The sequence below is a fragment of the Leuciscus leuciscus genome (genome assembly GCF_965113295.1).
Source record: "Leuciscus leuciscus genome assembly, chromosome: 6".
Lineage (NCBI taxonomy): Eukaryota > Metazoa > Chordata > Actinopteri > Cypriniformes > Leuciscidae > Leuciscus > Leuciscus leuciscus.
The window spans coordinates 18,829,917-18,855,088 of NC_138730.1; the positions used below are offsets into that span (position 1 = coordinate 18,829,917).

Below are 25,172 nucleotides of genomic sequence, written 5' to 3' on the forward strand. Positions count from 1 at the left end.
ATAGGTAGCCAGTGATTTTCTGATGTATTGAAATGAAACATGTTTTATTGCAATAAAAATCTGGGTTGCTTAATTTACCGTGTTAATGTTGTCACATGAGCATCTTTTACCATTGTGTTTTCAAGCTTATCATATAAAAATATTCACTCAAAAACATTTTAATTAGTAATAACAAATGAGTTTCTATGCATTTTTAAATTACACGTTTTCAGTCTTTTTGCATTTTTAAATTACAAGCTATTCTACGGATGGATGATCATTTAGAAATTGCTCTGCGTGTATTTGTTCAAATTATTCTTCATAAACCTCATCCATACAGGTTCATTCACGGAATTCATAGAGTACAATTGACAAACCCTAAGTTGAAAATATCTGGAACATTTATTTAAATCTGTTTTTCTTGTGTTCTCCGTCGTTTCATAAAGTAACACCCATATGACATATATTTGATACACTTTATTCAGGCATGGAGAACAAGAAGTACATTCAGTTGGCAAGCGGCGGTAGTTTTATTCTGGATGTGGATGTCTGGCCGAGAATCTCCTGCTTGAGTCTATGGATCTCCAGTCGCTGAAACTGGATGATCTTCTCCGTTTCTTCAAAGCTCTGCTCCGTCATCAAGCCAGCCCTCCCTGCTGAAGCTGCACCTGAAGCAGGACAGAAAAAGGGCAGATGAGAACCTCCAACATTAACCCATTTAATCCCACTGGTCACAATTGTGACCACAATTTTTCTTTGCATATTTTAGTGTGAAATTAAAAAGTAACTCATATTATGAAGTACATATTCATATATAATGAAAATGTAAGATGTCTATAAGAGTTTATGGCAGGTCTAACATGATTAGTTTGTTTGGTTATGTGACCACACACATTTATTTCTTGGTACTGTCGTCTTAACGAAAGGATGACATAAAAGCTCAGAAAGGACAGGTAAGAATACTAAGTTCCTTTTTGAATAGCTTATACATTTTTTGCACATATCATCATGAAAGGGTTACCTATACATACACATTGAAATTAAATTAATACATGCTTTATTCTGTTGTGAAACTGCAGATAAATGAAGACGGTTACAATAGTGACCGGTGGTAGAACACAGGGAGTCTATGTTCCCCATATGTAATTCTGTGTTATTTTTATGAACTCTCTTTCAGACTGACTTTAAGTCAAGTTTTGGATTTACTTAATAATAATAATAATAATTAATAATTTGTTACATTTATAAAGCACTTGGGTACTTAAAGCGCTTCACATATGGAAGGGGGAATCTCCTCAACCACCACCAATGTGCAGCATCCACTTGGATGATGCGACGGCAGCCATATTGGACCAGAACGCCCACCACACACCAGCTTACTGGTGGAGAGGAGACAGTGATGAAGCCAGTCAGTATATGGGGATGATTAGAAGGCCATGATGGACAGAGGCCAAGGGGCAAATTTGGCCAAGATGCCGTGGTTAAACCCCTACTGTTTTTCGAAGGACATTCTGGGATTTTTAATGACCCCAGAGTGACTCTCTGAGCACTGTTATTCTCACCCGAAGGACGGTCCTCTTTGCCAGTAGTGTCCCCGATCACTACACTGGGGTGTTAGGGCCCACACAGACCACAGGGTGAGCACCCCCTACTGGCCTCACTAACACCTCTTCCAGCACCAACTCCTGGTTTTCTCAGGAGGCCTCCCATCCAGGTACTAACCAGCCTCAGCCCTGCTTAGCTTCAGTGGGAGACCACTCTTGGACTACAGGGTGATATGGCTGCTGGAGCTGGATATGCTCTGTCTTCCAGAGACTGGGTTAGGTCATGGGCCCAGTGTAGTGATGGGTTTGGCTGAACAAGCTGGTGTTCCAGGTGGATGCAACTTCAAGCATGACATGCCTGGACTCTACACAGTGCTGTGATCAACAGTTGGCTGTTCCACAGAGATGTCATGAATTGTGACTATGATCTCCTTGGATTTCAGCAAGTAGTTGCCCAAAGTCTCCTGAAAATATTTGGTACTGCACCAAAAGGACAAGGGAGGCCATCCTCAATGTCAGCTGCTGTGACTGATATACCCAGGTTTGATGGTGTTGCCCACTGGCTGATAAACACAGGTAGGCAGGACACAGTTGTGATTTAAAAAAAAAAATATAATTCCACTGTTATTTCTTTAGGAAGGTGATATATAATGAGTTCCACACCAGCACACAGTTGTGACTGTTGATTGATAATTTTTGTGATGCTTTCCTGTTATTCATGAATTGTTACATGTTCCTTGGCATTGTTACATGTTTCCTACCATAGGCTAATTTTGAATCATTTGTTTATTTTAATTTGTTTATTTTAATTAATTTATTTTATTTCTGTATGTTTTTTTCTTTTCATTTTGTAATTTTAAGTATTTTGCATCATTTATAATGATTGCATTCTAAGCAATTTCCTATAATTTATTATTTCATCATAATTTAATTAAAATATTTGTGCCATGTTGCTGCATAGGATTGCTATTTTGTCATTTTTTAAACTGGGCCAGACAATGTTTAACTATTTGTTAATCGAATAAATCACTTCAACAATTTAATTCTGTCTTCAAACTAATTTCTGGAGATTTTTTATTTATTATATACCCCATAGACTTAGACTCCCTGTGTTCTACCACCGGTCACAATTGTGACCAGAGATAAAACTCTTATTTTCATGGACTTTTCAAATATTTTTTTACATTATTGACATTGATTGTTTAATATACTTGCAAATACCACACAAACTCATAAATTTCATCTCTGGGAAAAATTTGGGATTAAATGGGTTAACATCTGAGTTGGTCCATTATTATCCAGTGGCATTTTGTTTCAATCCTGAAAGGTTAACATTTGTAAAAACGCACCAAAAACAATCAGTTTCAAGTCAACATGGGTCACCTCTTGAGTTAGCAGAGCCCTTGATGTTCTTGTTGAAGTTGGTTTGCTTCTCGTAGTTGTGCAGCTGTGTTCGGACCGTGCGCAGTTCCTGACGCAGATCATTGATCTCTTTCATAAGAACAACGTTGTCCTGGACACAGATGGCAGATGTGAGAACTTTCACACAAACAGAAACAGTGACTTAAGGAAAATCCAGCCAACATCTTCTACACAAGGAATCCACATGTACCAGATGTGGGCCGGATCTGAGCCGACACTATGTTGCTGTCTGGGATTGTATTTCTATAGGTAGACGTGGATCAGCATTACTGACGTGACCCTGCCAGAACTAACGCTACGCTTGATTTCTACATGCACGTGTCCGATTTAGACTGAAGATACTCATTTCCACACTGTCATTTTTTGTTCCTCTCACCTTCATGAGCTTCGTATTGTTGGCCTGGAAGACGCTTGCATCTCTGCTAATCTGTTTCTTCATAGTAGTGACAATCTTCTCATAGTGCTCCCTCAGTCTGCTGTTTTCCCTCTGCAAATCTGTGTGCACTGACACTTTCTCCACCTACAGACAAACACCACACAAGCTCGCTTCACTGGAGGTCAAAACAGACCGAAATATGAATAATAACCCCAATGTCTTGAGCTTACCATATCTGACGGCTGAACGTAACATTTATAGAGCTCTCGAATGTTGTCCTTCAGTCTTTTTGGGTCCTGAATGCATTCCACACATGTGTGAAGGTCAGCTTTAAATCTCTGTACCAGAACCCCAAAGTCCTGCACCTGGAGAAGACAGCAGGACAGGCACTCGTTTAAAAATTATTAGTACAACTAGAACATTGGTATATTTATATATTTAATTGTCATCTAATGTTCCCATAAAGGTCCGTTTTAAAAACAATTTTCAAAATAATAATAAATAATACTGTTAAAGGTAATCTTTAGCAAACCTCAAAATGAATCTTTTTCCTGTACTGTATATCATAATGTAGAAGTTCACTTTTATTATTCACTTTTAGTACTAACTTTAGTTTATAGTTTTTTTTTTTTTTTTTGATCTGTAAAGAATATACTGTACAAAACAGCCATTTATTGGTTATTGGCAATAGCATGAAAATTATTTCTGTCAGGGGTGTAAAAGTACTCAAACTAAAAGTATGGATACTGAGTGAAAATTTTACTTAAAGGTACATTTCTGAGAATAGCTGTTGAAAGTGAATGGAGCAGCAATTACAACACACTTGCAGCCAATCAGCAGTAGGGGGCGTGTCCACTCATGATGGGGGAGGAGAGTAAGCAAGAGAGATTTGAAGAAAGACTGTAGAAAGAGAGATGGCTGAGAGACATTACAAAAGAGAAAAGGTGAGTGGAAAAAGAAGGGTTATAATCAGGCAAGAGCTTTGGGACCCATGTTAATATTAGTAAAGTTTTCCAGCTAGAAAGCCTGAAAACGGACGGCGAGGTTGCGTTGTTTCTGCTTCATACGCGAGTAACATTGGCGAGTAACATTGGAAAACAAGTTTTTCTGTTGTTTAGCTCTAGTAACAGGACAGTTTTGAGTGTCATTGTTTGTCTGGAGCTGCTGTGCTACTGGCGGCTTACAACAAACTCTTGCTTGTATTGTGTACTGTATGTTCTACCTTGTCGTTCGTTCGTCATCTTCTCTTTATTTTTCGTGAAGCATTATTTTGCTTCAGCTATGATAGAGAGACATCCGCTCTTATAGCCTATTGTGTGTTTGTGCATTTTGGGGGCGGAGAAATGAAGGGAGGGGTGTGTTTGTTTGGGTTGATTTCAAATATCAACAGTGTTTCTCAGAAACTGCTTACTGCACCTTTGATTAAAAATATCTAGTCAAAAACATACTTGAGTGAAAGCAAAAAATGTTTATTGTACGCAAGTATTATAAAAATAGAACAATAGCAAAAAATAACAACAAGAGAAGAGTCTCCTGTTTAAGCATTTTTAATCATATTTATTTACTTTAAAATAATTACAATACTTTATCCACTCCCTGGTAAAAACGTCAATAAATATTCACAAAAGACTTAACATTTTATAATGTTCATTTAAATGCTATTTGTTTTCAAGGTTCATAACATCTAATAAAAAACATTTAATAATGGCCAATATGAATTTTTGGTAACACTTTATATTAGGGCCCAATTCTCACTAGCATATTACTAGGATATTGCTGTTTATGTAAGCAATAAGGTACGAGAGGCTGTGCTGTAGCAGCTATCGTGAATAAGTAACGGCTGAAGGGCGTTGTTAGGCACGACGCGAAGCGGAGTGCCTGCAACCCCTTCAGCCGTTACTTATTCACGATACAGCACAGCCTCTCGTACCTTATTGCTTTTATAAAACGGTTGCCACACAATACAAATATTAAAGCCGAAAAATATTTATCTATGCAACTTTCATGAAGTAAAAACACTAAAAGCATTCCTTCCGCTGGAAAAAATAGTCCCTGGCCGTAAACAGCAACAGAAGTTACATACATTATTTCGCCAATAGATGGCGGCAAAGACTGTCTTATGAATGAGTCAGTCGGTAGAGAAGACTTTTATATTGAAAAGACTCAAACTTGTTTTCACGGAGAAGGAAGACGCAACTGACAGATGTTAAACTGTTAAAAGGACAAGATATCGCAGCGGACATTCAAACGGAATATTTTATGATGAATATAGGACTGACCTGAAGGAAATGCAATGTCTACTGTGAATGCAGGTAACTTTACACTCGCTTAAGAGTGGTTGCTAGGGGTGTTGTAGTGATACATAGAACCATTGGGTGAAGCGCTCATAGCCGTGTTTTATCGTGAATAAAGCACAGCTATTGACCAATCAGAATCAAGGATTGGAACTAACCGTTTTATAATAGTGCTTATAAAGCACATATTAATGCTTTATTCTGCGTGATCATATTCTACATCCCTTAAATCCTACCCAATTCCTAAACTTAACAACTATCTTACTAACTATTAATAAGCAGTAATTAGTTGTTTATTGAGGCAAAAGTCATAGTTAATAGTGAGAATTGGACCCTAAACTAAAGTGTGACAGAATTTTTATTTAAAATAAAGCAAAATTACTGATTTAATTGTCATTCACAATGTAGTAGACAGTTACCACTGACCAATCAATTTTGATGTTATAAAAATAAGTCAAATCTCAAAACACCATTGCAAAAATATACGAGTGCCTTCAAGTCAAAATAAAATTGTAAGGAGTAAAAAGTTTAATTTCTTTTTCTTTGAAAATGTAATTAAGCTAAGAATTCAGATTAAATCCCCCAAAATAATACTTAAGTATAGTAATCAAGGAAAATACCCAAGTATTTTACATAATTGATAATCCCTAATTATGTTCTTAATAAATCATAGCACACTTAATGTATAAAGTCTGTAAAAATTCTCAATGACCAACTTATTTTATAATTCTTTTATCATTTATGACTTATTGAAGGAAATATTAAATATGGACAGTGGGTTCTGAATTTAAGGAACAGTTAGTTCGCAGTACAAACGCAGTACTAACCTTTTTCATTTCTTTGTGTAATTCTTTGTCTTTGGTTTTCAATTTTAAGTTCAGTTCATCAATTTTCAACTCCAGTTCTGTGTTCGTCTTATGGAACTCCTTCAACTCTCCCTCCATCTGGAACACACACACAAATCTCTTTATATCACACTGTGTTCGTAACAATAACCTGGTTTATATAAAATGACTGTTTTTTATTTACATCTGACAATGTATTCTGGATACCACTTCCTTTCGATAGTCCTCTTTGGACATTCTACTAACTTCATACAAGTTACAACAAGTAACTTTGCAAGTACACGTCAACTTTTTCAACTAACTCAAACCCTAACAGTCTACTAATAATCTAGTGATGGTTAGTTGACATGCAGTTGCAAATTAATGAGAGTTAGTTGACATGTAGTTTCAAAGTTACTTATAGTTGTGTGAGACATGACATATATGCAGTAAAACACCTCCTGGATCTGCTCCTTCAGCTCTTCAATTTGATTATCTTTTGGTGCAATCTCCTCCTCCATAAATCCAACCCTGTGTTTCAGCGTTTCGAGCGCTTTGTTGAGTGTGCCACTCTTCTTATTCAGATCATAGATGCTCTTTTCCTGTTGAGACAAAGCAGATATTCCTTTCATGTACAGTCCATTGGACTCAGATGGCATGAATACAATACTAAATCCATTTTTGCCAATATTAATTAAACTAATTGAGGCTCTGTGATTGATTTTCTTAAACCATAATACATTTATTTAATCAACCATGTTTACTTCAAACGCTCATCTTTCACTCATTCACGCTTTTATCTTCTCTCATCTTCATTATTGTAATGCTATGTACACTGGCTTGCCTAAGGGTTCTATACAATTGATACAAAATGCAGCAACCAGAGTACTAATGAAATTAAAAAGGAGAGAGCATATTACACCGGTTTTAATGGAAATACATTGGTAACCAGTTCATCAAAGGATTGAATTTAAGGTTCTTTTATTGCTTAATAAAACACTGCATTTCTGGCATCTTCATACATTTCAGACTGTCTGTCGAGAGACGTTCCAATTCATAGTTTACGATCCTCTAGCGCTAATCTCATACAATCTGGTGGTACTTCTTTTAGCCACTGTGCTCCAAAAATTTGGATTGTGAATACTAGCATTCATATCTTTAAAAGGCGGGTTAAGACATGTCTTTTTAAAGTTGCTTATCAGTATAGCAATATTTTACCTTCTGATTCTCTTGTATTTTTTTTTTTTTTTTTTATGTTTATCTATATTCATCATTATCTATATTGATATTGAGGTGAAATTATAGGGCCAATTCCTTTATTTTACATTGTGAACCTTTTATAGTTGTTTTCAAATATCTTTATATTGACATTGTGTGAATTTGTATTCCCAATATTTGTTTTTATGCTTGTGAAGCACTTTGAGCTGCATTCCATGAATGAAAAGTGCTATACAAATTAATATGTCTGTATTAATAATAAAGATGATTGTAACACTTCGGTTCCCAAATGAAGATGAAGATGAAGATGAATCAAATTCAAATAACAAGAGGATTTATTCCAAACGCGATAAGCCAACATACGAAACAGTGTGCACATGACACAAACAATACCGGACACTAAACTGAAGACAGGCAGGAACTAAATACACAGAAGATGAAGAGACAAAGACAGACAGGTGTGAAGATCATTAGTGTCCATGGTGATTGATAACGTGCAGGTGATAGGTAATGGCTTATAGTGTGCAGGTGGGAACCGAAGAGGATGATGGGACATGTAGTGAAGACGGTGATTAACTGGTGACCTTGACAATGATCGATGCATTACTTGGAGTGGTTTCTATGACTTTGGAGGGTGCGAAATTAGCCATTTGTAATCCTGTCTACAACTGCTAAGAAAGGCAAATGTTATTTAAAGGTATAGCGGAGGATTTTCTTTTTCCGGGTGGATCATCAAGACTATTGGTCCTCCTAAGTGTCAATCATTCTGGTGATATGTTTACGTAAGGCCGTCGTACGTGCTCGTGCACACGATTCACACGATGGCGTGCGCTCAAAACACAGGTTGGGCTTCCCACTGATGCCTCAGTCGCGAAGTTTCTACTTGACAGGTAAAGTTTGGCATGCTATTTGGAGAAATCCATTTAAAATCACTGCTAGTAAAAGTTAATGTAAGCTATGATTAGCTCGTACATGCTCTCTCGTGCACACATTTAATAGGCGTTCCCTTCCGGGAGCAGGTAGAGTGTTGCGCATGTGCATTTTTTCAAAAAGTGGAGAGGGCGGTTCTTTTCTAAAATTCGGGAAAATCCTCCGCTATACCTTTAAGGAACAGGGATAAAAAGTAAATGTGAATTTTAGTTCTAATCAGCCTCGACCATTAGTCACTTGATTTCTACAGGATTGCGTCTGATAGCGGTGCCCACACTGAAATCTGACTGGAACGAAACAAAGTGCTGCTCCTCTTGAATACTGATCATCAAATATGGACGAGGAGAGACGGATTGTAGACGAATGATTTGTGATTGTGTCTTGTCATTCAGAATGATCGACTTCAGCATAGAAAGACAAATCGCTTATTACAATATGAAAAGAGCTATATGTAAATAAAACTGACTTGACTTGCTTTTCCTCATGTCATTATGAACAGGGTTCATATGTGCTCACCTTGTCCTGCATAATTCCATTGTTATTCCGAATTGTGGCCTTCAACTCGCTGATGTCATTCTCCAGTGATTTGATCACCGACTGTAGCTTCTGCACTTCCTGCTTCAGCTTCTCGATCTCCAAGTTCCTGTTATCAATTTCCGTCTGCAGGCCATGAAACTATACGACACACAACCCAACCTACATAAGATTCAGCTCGTCTTATATACACTGTACTTTGCAGGATTGAACTCAAAACCGAATTATAGTCACTCACCGACTTTGTTGTGGTATCTAATTCCACTCTGAGCGTAGCGTTGGCCTTTTTTTCTTCCTTAAAGTTTTGCTCGTATTTCATGCGGATTTCATAGATTTCGATATCTGTGTCCACCTCCTGTTTCTTTATGTATTCCTCAAATTCCCGAACCTTCTGCTGGGATTCCTCCTGAAACTGCAAGGTGGAAAGAAAAGGGCAAGATATTATTCTGTTAGCAAATTTCAACATGCTCCTCACACAATCGTAGGACTTCACAAGACTTATATAACGACAGTCACACTAATATGGATCATATGGTGGTCTTTTTTTTTTGGAGGTTGACAGCCAAAGACTGAATAATTGAATTATTAAACATACAGTAGTGGTCAAAAGTGATGTCCAGAAGGGATTTTTTTTTTATTACCCTACAAGTTTGATTAAACCATCAAAATATGGGGAAAATATATATATATATATATATATATATATATATATATATATATATATATATATATATATATATATATATATATATTTTTTTTTATATTTAAAATATGAGTGAAGAACAAAACACTAAAATTGGTTAAGATATTTATCTGACTAAATTATTTGGCAAAAAGGCAAACTACAGCAACAGGTTTTATTTTACTATGCAAACAAAACAAAAAATGCATAGAAAAACAAAAAGCTCACAGGACAAAGGATAATCAGTGATTAATATATCATTGGTTCTCTGTTGTATTTGCATGCGTTCATAATTTCTTTGTATGACAACCTGGCCAAAAATTACGTCCACACAATTTGACATGTTTCATTGCGTTATCACAAATAAAACAACACATTTTTCAATAATATTTGAATAAAGGGTGAAGATGTCAATTTTCCTAGGCTGGACATCACTTTTGGCCACTGCTGTATCTCCGTTTGTGCTTCACATGGTTTGCTGGTCACCAGCATGGGAAACAGTTTTACTTGAGAACAGAATGAGTGTGTTGGTCCACCAGCAAGACCAACACTATAATAAACCAGCCAGGACCAAAATGGAATTCATGCTGGATTTTTCAGCAGAGAATGTGGCTTAAGTGTTCGTAGTTGCCTTTACCTGGTTCAACAGCATCATCTTCTCCTCCAGCTTGGCCTCATAAGACTGCATCATCTCCTCCAGGGCTCGGGTCTTGCTCTCCTCCATGCTGTGCAGCTGCTGCTCACATTCCTGCTGAACGTTGTGAAGCTTCAGTTGTAGCTCATGGTATTTCTCATATTCCAGCATGAGCTTCTGGTTATTGGTTGACTCTGTGAAAAGCAGCTTCAGTTAGCCTGGATAATTCTGAGAGGGGAACCGGCTGCTTCTGAAGATAGTAAACTGGTTAACATTACATTAAACATTACAAGCACAATAATAGCATAATTATTTTAATTCAGTCTTGATTTAAGTTGTCATGAGCTTGTCGATAAAACATTATACATAGGAATCTTCCAAAAAGTTCTAGACCTACATATACCAATATAAAATTACCAAAAAAAGACTTTACGAAGCCTAGAAATTAATTAATAGAAGAGTAGAAGCCTAATTCATTTGAGGTCAAAAAAAAAAAAACTCTTAAGAAAACATGTTCTGTAAGGAAGAGAAAAGAATAAGCCTTGATTATTCGTTCACTATCAGTTCGGAAAGCTCTTGGATTCTTTATTATTACTATTTTCACATTTTAGAAGAACAGTGAAGTCATTAAAACTATGAAAAAAAAATACAAATGAAAAAAAAAAAATTACAAAAGAAAAGTATCTTATATCAGCCTCAAGATGCCTTAAAATTATTTAAAACAAGACAAACCACTCTTAAAATGTTTACACAAATTTTATAAAAACCACTAAAGAATATCAGTAAGGGCAGCAAATCGTTCTCCTCTCCGCCATGTTTAAAGTTTATGGCCAGTCCATCTCGGGAACTTGAGTAACAAAATTATCCCTGAGCTTCCCAGTGGTAAATAAGACTTGAGAGGGCATTCATGTCCAATTTTTAACTAGGAAACTCGTATTTACAATAATTCCGCTATCAAGCGAAGGCAGCATAAGCTAAAACAACAAAAAATGAAGACATACTTCTTATTTTAATTTGTTGCCATGGTTTTGGGAAACCTATTGACTGTATATGAATTAAGTCAAGCAGAAAATTGCTATTTGTGCATACATACATTGCTTTTTATTTTTTACATTGATTTGCATTAAAAACACAGACAGCAGCAGGAATAAAAGGTTGCTTTCACTTTAAAAGCTAATGCATGGATCCGATATACTGTGTTACACATTCATTTGATTTCTTAACTGTTTTCATTCATTTAAGGCATAACTGACTATGTTTACAAGGATACTTGCCAAGACGGGCGTTTTAACAATTTTGTTTGAATATGTCTGTTCAAACGCATGAAGATGTGAAAGAGATCTCAATTCAGTATTTTCACGCTGTCTGAACCTTGGAATAAGTCTTGAACAATGTTGAGATCCACTGCTGTGTCTGGTAGTGTAAACGTTTATCATTAAGATTGTAAAAATGAATGAAATATGTTTTGTTTACCCATGTCCTGCAGCTCTTTATCATGTTTCTCTAAGATTTCTGACAGAGCTTTAACATGGGCTGCTTGCTGTTTCTCTTTTTCTGTCTTCAGGATCTGTAATAGAAAATTTACTTTATAAGTTTAAAAGGATAGTTCACCCTTGTCATCATTTACTCACCCTCGTGTTGTTCCAAACCTGTATGAGTTTCTTTGTTCTGATGAACACAAAAAGAAGATATTTGAAAGAATGTTGGTAACCGGACATTTGACGGCATCCATTGACTTCCATAGTATTTTTTTTTTCTAATATGGAAGTCGATCAGTGCCATCAACTGTTTGGTTACCAACATTCTTTAAAATAACTTTCGTTTGTGTTCAACAGAAGAAAGAAACTAATTCAGGTTTGGAAAAACATGAAGGTGAGACAACATTTTTAGATGAACTATTCCTTTAATAAGCCATTTGTGTTATGAAATAGAAATAGAATTTTGGGTCTCTTGAAACTGACCTCTTTCTCAGTATTTAGTGACCTGATCTGTTGGAGACATTTTTCATTGAGTTCATTGATCTTCTCCTTGTAGGTCATTTCCTTGAGGCTGAGCTGGTACTTGTTATCCTCCTGGAGCGCATCCACTGTTGTGTTCAGATCCAAAATCATTTTATTCTGCAAGATGGTCCAACATTTTGCCGTTTAGCTTCACCATATTAATGACATTACAAAATATTTCCTAAACTTTCTCTTAAACACACCATTTTATGCACCATTGAGATGGTTCAAGAACACAATTACTGATTTGAAGACCTAAAAACTTGAGCTTAATGTTATTTTTTTCATTTAAGCATAAATAATCAATGCTACTTTACATCAACAAAGTATTACTGATTTTTCTGCAAAAAAATACAAATGACCAACACAAGGGAAAATAATGACCAACATAAAAATGAAATGATCAACACAAGGGAAAATATTTCCTCAGGTTACCTTTTCTTCAAGGTCTGATTTGGTGACGAGGATCTCTTCTGTGTATATTAATTCCTTCTCTCTTTTCAACCCTTGTCCCTCTTTATCAATGATTTTCCAGATGAAAAGACAACCGTCTTCTGAGACTGTTAGGAGGAACTGGTCATCAAAAGTGATAATCATCTATAGACAAAAGATAAAAGCATTAATGAAAAACATGCTTGACTTCTGACTAGGAGCTCAAAGGAAACTTAATTCCAATGAATTTTAGCAGTGCAAACCTTAGTGACAGGTCCAGCATGGGCCTGGTACTCTAGCCAGGAGGCATTCTTGATGGGTAGAGGGTATTTGATGGCCCTGACCGTCCCGGTGGAGGTTCCAACGAAGAGCGCTCGTCCAGAACGAGACATAGCAACAGTGGTGCAAACCACATCGCCTGAAGGCACTTCCCTAAGGATCTGCAGCAAAAATATTAACACAAAGTTTTATTTTGAGGGATCATTGATGGTTTTCGTTTAATCCAAAAGATTCAAATATGCTGCACCACAATTGTTCACAAGAAATGCGACAACCATTTGACTCCACTGATGTCAAACCTGGTGCAATGCGCTGTGAGGTGCTATATTTAAAGGGGCACTATGCAGGATTTAAAAAAAATAATGAAGTATAGAAAAATAATCATTACTTATGGTCTACTAGAAGTGTGTGGTGGTGGGGCAACTGATATATCATGTCAGGGGCAGGGGGCGTGGCTTCTGGCAGTGTTCCGTCTGTGAGGAGGGGCCAAATTTGAATGTTGAGTTTACAAAAAGTAACTGAAAATCATGCATAGTGCACCCTTAAATATGCAATTTATGGTTAATTTGAGCTTTTTCCTCACATAAAGCTATTGTAAAGCAATTGGTCTGTCCTCCCCAATTAATTGGAGCTAAAAACAGGGCTATGCTCTTTTGTAAATATCTGTATTGGTGTTGAGCTTGACAGTTCAGAATCTGTCACACTCCCCAATTTGTCGATTGAGGGTTAAAGCAGGGATATGTTGCCTGGCAGATATCTCTATAAGTACAGAGCATAATGTGGAACTGACATATTTAAGTTGCAAAAAGTGGCCTACTCTCTCCCCGGTCTACCCTGCTTAAAGCAGGTTTACATGCTCCCCTCTCAAGGGTTGGTCGCAGTGTACTCAATTTCATTGTAGAGCTTGGCAGATGAGAACTCAGGTGGTCAAAGTCAAAAGAAGTGGGCCACTTTCTCATCTGTCACCGTCCCCAATTTATCCCATTGGGGATTAAAGCAGGGTCATGCTAATTTGTCAAAATGTTCATGAGTGTAGAGCTTGATAGATGAAGGCTGGTGTGGATTAAACTGCAGTGAGCGGTCAGCACTCTCTCATCTATCTTATGGGTATTGACCTTCGACCTTGGACTACTGTATGTCGCATCCTCCCCATTCATCAGGCGGTGCTTTAAAGCAGAAGTATATGGTCCCCTCTGTAGGTTTGAATATGGTATACTCTTCTGCAATGTGAGCTGGGCAAATGAGAGTTAAAGGGGTTTAGTTGCAAGAAACGCCCAGTCTCTCATCTGTCACCCTTCCCAATTTATCAGATTGGGGTTAAGCAGGGTTAGGGCTGGTTCACACAGAATCAACATCAAAAATGCGAGGCGCAGGTCAGTGGAATAGAAAAAAAGTGCAAGGTCTAGAAATACGTTTTTTTTAAAGTTGGACTTCTTTTAACTTGAGCGCCGCATTTTTAGGACGCCTCGGACTGGTCCTAATGCAAAAGTTCCCATTTCAGAAACAATTGAGTATGGAAGCTTTTTCCTAGCACATATAACACTGAGCTTTCTTGGTAGCAAGGCTAGAGAGTCACAGGAATGCGTCCTATTGGGTACTAATGCTTATGTTTAACTCTTGGTCAAGGCCAATTAAGTTCTTCAGTGCTTGGCCTGACAAGATTGTGCTTGGTGACCTCACAGCTTACAGGAAGGCCTTGGTCAGCATGGCGTAGTGAGTATTAACATACCCATAGTGTCAACAACTGATGCAGCATGAGTTCCCTCGAAAGTGAACATCTTAGGGTTACATATCATATGTAACCCCGGTTCCCTGAGAAGGGAACAAGATGCCATGCATCAAGCATGCCTGCACATCTTCCTTCAGACAATTCATATCTCGTTCTCTTCACATAATAAATAAATTCTGATATATACTGAAAACCCTGGATTTAAATTACTACATTTTACTGAATCAAGTTCTGTAATACAGTGAAAAAAAGTTGTTTTGTGACTGAGCTTTGTGAAAAAGTCTTTTGAGACTGCATTCATGTGCCCACCTGACAGTCTTGGATTTCCTTCAAAGTGCAGTCTGTCCCGACAGCAAAGAATGTCTTTGCATCAGGGGAGATGGTGACCCCTGTGTAGCTGCAGGTCTTGAGCACGCTGTCGGACTCACGGGTCCCGCTGAGAGTATTCCACTCGTACACCGCCCCGTCCATGCCACATGACACAAGACGACTGTCATCTGCACTGAACGCTATGGCTCGCACCTAAGGCACAATAATATGGACTGTAACACTCTTTAAAGAGCCAAGTTTTAATAAGGCAACACTACATCTGGGGATTTCCTCCTTCAAAATATCATATTCCACAAAGAAATACACATATGATTGGAACAACATGAGGATTAGTAACTACCCTAGTAAAAAATAAATATACCAACATTTATTTATGAAAAACATTTATTTTATGCTAAGTATACTAGAAATACAATTACATATTTATGTACTTAATATAAATACCCTGCAGTGGTACTTTTTTAGTATACTAAACTGATATACTTAAAATCTGCTAAAGTGGAACAACTAATTTTAATCGGAAGTTATCCTTTAGTTATCCAGATATAGTGCTGAGGTATATCTAAAGCTATACTTATGTTTATTTGATTGTGCTAAAGTGGAACTATTGCAAGTATACTTTAGGTACATTTTAAATATCTTGCATTTAAAGACTGATATTATACAGAGATCATACTATCCTTACTAATGCTGATATTAGAAATGTGCATTGTGCAATAAAGAAGTACTCCGAATAAAATTTAATTATTTAAACTAGTTAAAAAGTTTAATCAGTAAATATGTTAATGGATTTATAGTCTACTTAGTATGAAATACATTTATTTTAAAAACATTTTGATATATGTTTTTTTCACCAGGGTGATTTCCCAGGGATCTATTTCATTCAGAAAACATACTTTTTCATTGTGTCCCTTCAGATTCAGGACGTCCTCAAACGTGGTAGTGGAGTAGATGTTGATCACATTTCCATTGACAGCAGCAAACAAGTGTCCCCCATTGCTGAACACACACTGGGAACAAATGTATGGAAAATTAGCCACCACAGCCAATCAACAAGGTGTATAGGAATGTGATGAATGAGAACAATGCTTACTTTCTATACATTAATGAATAGATAATAGCAAATTTGAACAGATATGCAGAGACGCACCTCACGGCAACTGCGTACAGTGAACTCCTTCAAAGTCCTGATGTCATCGATGAGCAGAGTCATGAAACGGAGTTTGTCTGAGAATCCCACCAGGATGTAGAGTCCAGTGGGATGAAGAGCTACGCTGTAGGATTCCTCCTGGAACTCCTTATACATCTCTAAATCACTGGACAACAAACACTAACTCTATTGGATATATCTAACTGTACCTGCTAATAAAGACCTGACGGCTTAGACCTGGGGCTAGTTGCATAAACTGCTAAGACGGGGACACAATTTAACGACTGTAAGGCCGATTATGAATATGATTTGATACTTATGACTGATCGTGCCCGAACGCGCAGAGTCAGAGACAGTTCAGTCTGTGTTCACAGTCAGTGTTTAAAATTGGCTCCAGTCATTGGAAACAGTCTGTAAGCAGTCCGTTAAATGTGTCCCTGGCATTAGTCATAAGAAAATTTCTTTAAGACTGGGCATAACTGCTTTAAGTCAGATACATAAAAACGTAGATTGGTCTAATTTGATACCCAAACATAAGACTGATTACCCCTACCTAACTGCTAGTTATTTGTACTAGTTCTTAAGACACGATCTTAACATAATGGCTATGTTCATGCAACTGGCCCCTGGAATTTATTAGCTTTTTAAAAACTTTTTAAGGCTGTCAAAATCAACTTAAAATATTATTTAAATATGTTAAATAACAATGATATTTTAATATAAGTACTAAGTTAAATAATATTAAATACACTAACATTCAAAAGTATTTCAGTAAGAGGTCAGTAAGACTTCTCAATGTTTGTGAAAGAAGCTTATTATGCACACAAGGCTTCATTTATTTGATCAAAAATACAGTAAAATTGTAAAATATTATTAGAATTTAAAATGATTGTTTAGTAAGATTTTGTAAGATATTTGTAAGATTAACCAAGACACAATCTAAAAATATATAGATGTGGATATTTTCGCAAAGTGACCACTATCAATCATCATATTTTATTATGATAAATATGATAAAAAATATGATAATTTGAAAATTTTGCTTTTACAGACTCTTCCAAGAGCATAAAGAGCCAAAATGAAAACAATGTCTCTTCAAACAAAAGTATGAGACGAATAATGCTTTAAAGCTCACTGTGAGAGATAATAAAGCAGAAGGACACAACACCTTGTCTCTTTAACAAAGCTAAACATACTTGGTCTCAAAGTTCCAGATGCGCACTGAGCGGTCCATGGAACAGGTGGCAATGAGCGGTTTGCGGATGCAGGTGGACAAACCGGTGACAGTGCTGGAATGGAACGATTGAGACAAGTACTCAAAATGAGCACGATCACCCTGATAAAACAATGGGAAAAAGAGCTGAATTAGTCATGACTGGTATAATGGATAAATACAGAACTATGTGTAGATCATCTCTTAGATCGGCTGCTATGATGTGAGATTTTGCTCTTGCTTCTCACAATAGCTCTCACAGTTGTTTGCTCATTTTAGTAGTGAAGTTTTGTTGAACACAAAACTACAGTAAAGATGGGCAAGGCAGACCAGGGTAATCATTGTGAACTTAAACCATATAAAAACTAGTTTGTTCATTAAAGGGGTGGTATAATGCCCTTTTCACAAGATGTAAAATAAGTCTGATGTCCCCAGAGTGTGTATGTGAAGTTTTAACTCAATATACCCCACAGATATTTTTACATAGCATGTTAAAATTGTCAATTTTTGAGGGTGAGCAAAAACACACCGTTTTGTGTCTGTCCCTTTAAATACAAATGAGCTGCTGCTCCCGGCACAGAGGGCGGAGCTACAACAGCTTGCACGCACACAGACATGCACTGAAAATGTCAAAAACTTTGAGCCTTTTATGTTCAAACCGGAGTCAGACAATGATGGAGAGACTCAAGAACAACATTTCTGAATGGTTAGTTGATGAATTTATGTAGCATATGTGTAGTTATCTTCTAGTCATTGATAAGCATATTCTGTCTTGATAATCTATAAATCGTGTTCAGGGGGCGGGGTTTATGTAAATGTTATGCTCAAACAGCAACATTACACACTAACTAGAGTTACAAAAGTGAAATCATAATCAACCACCCCTTTAAAATATACCTGGAATAAAATAAAATGTAAATATTAATTTATTTATTTATTATTAAAGATGAGATAAAAATAAGTTTAATTTAAAGCCTAACTAAAACTAAAATTGGAATAACATAAATAGTCATATTTAACTGATTTTGCGCAATACCGAAATCCATGCCCTGATAATAAAATAAATAACATTAAAATTACACTGAGACAAACAAACGGCACCTTTTCTAACTCCACTACGGAGAGCTGGATGCTGTAGAGCTGCCCGCGGTCAGTACTGGCGGTCAGGGTCTCTTCTGATGGACTGATGCACAGAGTGCTGATTTCCTGATGCTCTGCAGAACTGGAATCATTACTGAACGCCTCTGGAGGAATCTGAGGTGACAAGACGAGAAAACAGTTGCAGGATCAACCAACCCCAAACACTAATTGTGATCATTTGAATGGGGAGGCACCTTTATGTCTTTGGTCTTCTTGTACTGGTCCTCGTCCTCGATTTTCTCAAACAAACACGCCGTTCCAGGACCAGCGGAGCAAACGAATCCACTAGAATAACCTACAATGGCTGTCACCCGCGGCAGGGCGGAGGAGGGCTCATTTGAGTCCTGCTTTTCTGACTGACTGCAAGATAAAGTCAAGAATAGACAACATGCAAAAAGTAATCCCCATTCATAGCATAATATATGCTAGAGTTTAAAAATATTGCGAATAGGCCTATTATAGCCATTGTTTTGCCAAAACAATGTCATAAGGAGACCTGGTGGTTATAGATCATCATTAAATGTACCAGGAAGTTAAAACACTGGTAATAATCAAAACAATCATAAGACTGTCACATGACATAATAATACTCAATAAACCTATGTACATGCTGTTGAAATTATTACATATTTTTTCAACTTTTGTGACATTTTTATGTGCCAGAGTGTGATTTTTATATAACAGATTTTGACTGCTTTCTTTGGAAATTTGAACGTCACATTAAAAACGTCTTAGAAACGTTTCAACTATTTCACACGTTTCTAATGCCTTTTATGTATAGATTTTATTGCTTTCAATCTTAAAATAATATTTCATATTTCATAAAAATATGATTTATAGCATGTTTAAACAATAAAAACAATAACAGTATGAACATTTACTGTTTTGAAATGATTTACTGTATATAAATGTTCCTTTCATGTGGGTCATTTCCACTACAACTTTTCCCATTATATTTTAATTTTAAGGTTAGTGTACTTTTTTTCTAAGGTTACTTGTACTTGTGTTCAGGAGTCAATAAAAAGCTTAAGATTAAATACTTATGTGTGAAGAAAATAAAGAAAAATACCACTGAACGGAATTTTTTTCTTACATATTAAGGTGGAAATTTGTCAAAAGATGCAAAAAGTGTGAAAATATTGAATTGAATGTATTGATACATAAAATGCTAGTTATGAAATTATCCTTAGCAAGACAAAGAAGCCATTTTGTTAAAGGAATGTTAAAAACACTATTTTCAAAACCGTCATTTTCACCGTCAACCAATTGGTATTAACCAATAAACAATAAATTATAAAAAAGCTTCAAATTATACATGAACTACAGTAAAACCAGTATGGCACAAGAAAAAAATATTGAATCAATAATTATGAGAAATAAAATAAAATAATTAATTAAAAAGGACTTTTAATATGAGAATTACCTCTAGTATTATTACTCTGAAATGTTTTCTAACAAAATATATTCATTATATTTGTGAATTTTTTTTTTGATAAATAAATGATGAATTTTTCATGCTGCAATTGTTCATTGATAAACAGAAATAAATAGAAAAGTGAATTTTTCCTTTTTCAAACTTTTTATTTTTAAATGGTAAAAATAGTTTTAAAAGATCTGAAAAAAGAAATTAAATGATGTCATCAGCACATGACCTCACAGCTCATTCCACTCACCTCTTCACCTTCTGCACGGACGCCACATTTATCTCCCAACGTAGGCGACTTGATTCAAACATCATCAGCTGACCTGCCTCTGTTCCGGCCACCACCTTCTCTGTGGATATCCAGGTGTGGCACAGGAAGTTGTGGGCGTCTGTTTTAAATGCGCTGGACTGTTTCAGGGTTTCTCCAGCATAGCGGAAGATCTTGAACACCTTGTTGCCGCTCACACAGATCTGAGTGTTGTCCTGAGGGTTGAAGCTCACCTGTGAATGGGAATGGATAGATTGTGTTAGGAAAGCTCGATCATTGCAGTAATTCTGACCTGTCGTCAAAATAACACTTTACTTACTTAAATAATTCTACGTTACAGTATTTTTTGCATATGGCAAAAGGGTGGTGTGCTTTGAACATTAAATAATTAGTTTTCATCATATTTCATGTGGAAATGCCAGAAGTTTATTCCAGGGACTCCAGATATATTTTATTATAGTAAGCATTAATCTTTATACAATTCATATACACTCACCTAAAGGATTATTAGGAACACCTGTTCAATTTCTCATGAATGCAATTATCTAATCAACCAATCACATGGCATTTAGGGGTGTGGTCCTGGTCAAGACAATCTCCTGAACTCCAAACTGAATGTCAGAATGGGAAAGAAAGGTGATTTAAGCAATTTTGAGCGTGGCATGGTTGTTGGTGCCAGACGGGCCCGTTTGAGTATTTCTCAATCTGCTCAGTTACTGGGATTTTCACGCACAACCATTTCTAGGGTTTACAAAGAATGGTGTGAAAAGGGAAAAACATCCAGTATGCGGCAGTCCTGTGGGCGAAAATGCCTTGTTGATGCTAGAGGTCAGAGGAGAATGGGCCGACTGATTCAAGCTGATAGAAGAGCAACTTTGACTGAAATAACCACTCGTTACAACCGAGGTATGCAGCAAAGCATTTGTGAAGCCACATGATCATGGATCCATCATGCCTTGTTACCACTGTGCAGGCTGGTGGTGGTGGTGTAATGGTGTGGGGGATGTTTTCTTGGCACACTTTAGGCCCCTTAGTGCCAATTGGGCATCGTTTAAATGCCACGGCCTACCTGAGCATTGTTTCTGACCATGTCCATCCCTTTATGACCACCATGTACCCATCCTCTGATGGCTACTTCCAGCAGGATAATGCACCATGTCACAAAGCTCGAATCATTTCAAATTGGTTTCTTGAACATGACAATGAGTTCACTGTACTAAAATGGCCCCCACAGTCACCAGATCTCAACCCAATAGAGCATCTTTGGGATGTGGTGGAACGGGAGCTTCGTGCCCTGGATGTGCATCCCACAAATCTCCATCAACTGCAAGATGCTATCCTATCAATATGGGCCAACATTTCTAAAGAATGCTTTCAGCACCTTGTTGAATCAATGCCACGCAGAATTAAGGCAGTTCTGAAGGCGAAAGGGGGTCAAACACAGTATTAGTATGGTGTTCCTAATAATCCTTTAGGTGAGTGTAAGACACTAATTATTTTCAGCTGTGCACTCATCAATCACAATCATTATCACCTGTGTATATGTTCAGTTCTGTTTCAGTTTGGTGTCGTCTAATGTGAAAGTGTTGCTCTGTTCCTGTTCAATATACTGTTGGATTTATTAAATATTACCTTATTGCATTTGTGTGTTTATATAACCAGCCCTGTGACAGTAATGTGCTTTAAAAATTACTATTTAGGTTTTTAAAACAATTCGCATTTCAATTTTAGTTTTAAATTTAGTTAAGTTTTAGGGTTTATTTATTTCCCGTTAGTCATTTCAATTTAGCATTTCTAATTTCGTTTAGTTAAACTTTTTCATCTAATATTTATATGATTTATAATATCTATGTTATTTCAGCTTCAGAAAAAGGGTTTTAATATATTTTAGTTAATGCCGATATCACTGATTCTCATATACCATGTGATAAGATTTAGAAATCATAATACATTTTAATATAATTAATAATATCTTGATGACCAATGTCTAGGTGACTCAAACCCATCAAGAACACATGTGGGTCATATATTTCTCCCCAACAATCGAAAGACATAAGAAATCATATTTTGCTTAAAGAACATGACTAATATTTTTAAGACCATATCATCTCTTTTTATTGTGACATTATTATCATGAAAATTAACCATAATTCTCATGTAATGCAAAATATTAAATATTTTAAATAGCAATGATAATTAATTATAACTTTTCTACTACCTTTAATTTATGGTGATTTTTAATATATTTGTATTGCATTATCACAAATGACAAAATTATTAACTACACCAGCAAACACCCTTTGAAGTAAAATGCCCAGCATTACGGTAATGAGCCTTTTGGTTGCTTAGGGTTATGTTCAATCATGAAAATAATGGCACAGTGCCAAAAAATATGAATAGTCCTAAAAATAGACTTCATCTTCTTTATGGAAAATAAAATGTCTTGAGTTTCTCATTTGATTTCGGGGTGAAATATGATCGTTTGAAGTCAGTTGTGTTTACCTGGTTTATGGGGCCACTGGTGCTCGTCTTCACAGTGGCCATCAGCTTCTTCTTTTCCCACATCCAGAGGAAGAGAGTCCAGTCCGGCCCTCCCGCCTGACCGATCAGATACTTCGAGTCAGGAGAAAAGGCCATGCAGACAAACTCATCCACTGGGATCTCTCCTCCAGTCAACACCTTGCTCTTCCTGTTCTGCTCGTGCTGTAGATCAAACACAGTGATGGTGGCTTTCTCTCCACACTCAGACACAGCCAGATAACGCCTGTTTGTGCTGATGGCCAAAGCCTTCATGCCCTGACTTCTCTCGGTACCTGTGCCGACATAGACAAGACAGTAGAACACAGGAAACAGATGCTGGTCACCAACATACTCAACCTCATTCTGTTCCAAACCTGTATGAGTTTCTTTCTTCTGCTGAACACGAAGAAAGCCGGAAACCAATCAGTTGATTGTATTCTATAATATTTCTTCTCTATCCATACTATGGAAGTCAATGTTTGGTTAGTATTCTTTAAAATATATTATTTTGTGTTCAACAGAAGAAAGCAATTCATACAGGTTTGGAACAACTTGAGGGAACAGCCGGTTTCAATTTGGGAGAACTATCCCTTTAAGTTTGTTTTTTTATTTGCCTTGGTATATTATTTTCATGACAGTTAAACACAGATGAATTTTTTATTTTATTTTATTAAAATCATTATAAATTCAAGTAGTAGATTACATTTACTATAATGTATAGGCTACATTCATTACAATAATATTTAACATATTTTAAGATTTTATTTTATTTGTTTCAAGTTATAGTAAAATCTAACTTCTTATTTCTTTAATTTGATATTGGGAGAAATATGACCCATATGTGTGTATGAGTCAGATATTCACAAGAAATACAGTTAATAACCAGTAATAGTTATATTAAGACTAGTGAGACAAGTGATAATGATATAATTTACGTTAATACTTATCATATGATATTATGAGCCTATAATATATAGCCTACAAGACATAGGCCTACTATATTACATATAATATATAGCCTATTAAAATACGTATGAAGTGTTTAAAAATTAATGTTTACTATAATAAAGTACCTGGAATAAACTTCTGGCATTTTTGGTTGATGTTATAGCGCACACAGTTGTTTCCGCACGGAAATATGATGGTTTGCTCATCAAAATACAACAAATTATTCCTCACTCCTGTCCGCAATCCGAATATATAATGAGACTGTGCCACTACAGTAGCCATCTTGACTAAATTATTAGCTAACAGTTTGTAGAAAAATACAATTTAAACGAGTTGTCTGGTTTGCTCTGCATCTGTTTAACGCTGCAGTATTGATAAGTTACTAGGGTAACAACAAGCTAACACAGAGAGAGAGAGAGAGGTCAGACACGCCCGTTACACCGCCCACAAATTGTTTACAGCTAACTAATACTTTAAATGTCTAAATAAATATATAATGGTACACTAAAATGTGCTGAAAATGCTGAACTTCTAACAGCGCCACTGACATTGAAGAAGCGTCGCGTTATTTAAAAGGGAAAGGTTCACGCGTCCTAAATTGGGGATAGGGGAATCTGACGACGTTGGTGTGGTAGTAAGAATCTGTAATTAGATTTTTTTTAAACGAATCTTTATAACCAATTTAATACTTCTGAAGTAGGAATGGTTTTGTCCTGTTTCAAGACGATTAAACCGCAGCTGCAGTTCTCCATTAAGACCACATGATGGCGTCCATACAAAGCACGATGAAGTCATGACGTGACAAAAAAGTATCAAAATAATTTATTAATAATTTAAATGGCCTGACATTGGCATCAAAGCTTTAAAATATGGACACAGTTACAGTTCATTTGAAGTGTTTAGAGATAACAGAAAGAAAAAAGTTTTACAGTATTGTTACATTTTAAATGTTCCTCGTAGGCTATTGTTTTTTGTTAGCCTATTGGTTCAACTCAACTTTTATTTATAAAGCACTTTCCAAACCATTAGAATGGACCAAAGTGCTGTCCATAAATAGTAAATAACTCTAAAATACATAGAAACATAAAATAACATCAAAACATGACACCAATAAATCATACAACCAATCACTCACAGTTCCCAGTTGAGTTCATTTTCATCAATATCTATATCATCAGATTTCATAACGATGTTGTTGATGTTGTTGAACATTTTTGTTAGATGTGTTAATAAACCATGTGTTTTTATAGTTTCTAATTAAGACACAGGATGACTTTTTGATAAAACATCGATGGCCCACGAA

General features: G+C 36.3%; 1 protein-coding gene across 1 annotated transcript; it reads right to left on the reverse strand.

The window, feature by feature from the left end:
- Positions 1-378: 378 nt before the first annotated feature.
- cfap57 (cilia and flagella associated protein 57) lies at positions 379-24,239 on the reverse strand. The gene is made up of 22 exons (XM_082171930.1): positions 23,995-24,239; positions 22,904-23,214; positions 20,384-20,634; positions 18,905-19,070; positions 18,672-18,824; positions 17,554-17,693; positions 16,358-16,523; positions 16,104-16,217; positions 15,187-15,399; positions 13,133-13,309; positions 12,873-13,034; positions 12,399-12,554; positions 11,911-12,004; positions 10,441-10,631; positions 9,360-9,533; positions 9,104-9,262; positions 6,898-7,041; positions 6,443-6,559; positions 3,552-3,686; positions 3,322-3,465; positions 2,907-3,036; positions 379-647 (listed from the first exon to the last, which is right to left on the reverse strand). Exons 1-22 carry the CDS (start codon positions 24,149-24,151, stop codon positions 487-489), a joined length of 3,615 nt encoding a protein of 1,204 aa, XP_082028056.1. The 5' UTR covers positions 24,152-24,239; the 3' UTR covers positions 379-486.
- Positions 24,240-25,172: the final 933 nt, after the last annotated feature.

Bases quoted from the DNA above. Each gene is read 5' to 3' on its own strand.
- cfap57 (XM_082171930.1), bottom strand. From the start codon at position 24,151: ATGGCTACTGTAGTGGCACAGTCTCATTATATATTCGGATTGCGGACA. The intron at 15,400-16,103 runs GTATGTTTTCTG...ATTGTGCCTTAG, and splicing joins TGAAGGGACACAATGAAAAA to GTGCGAGCCATAGCGTTCAG. The intron at 9,534-10,440 runs GTAAAGGCAACT...TCCACCTTGCAG, and splicing joins AGATGATGCTGTTGAACCAG to TTTCAGGAGGAATCCCAGCA.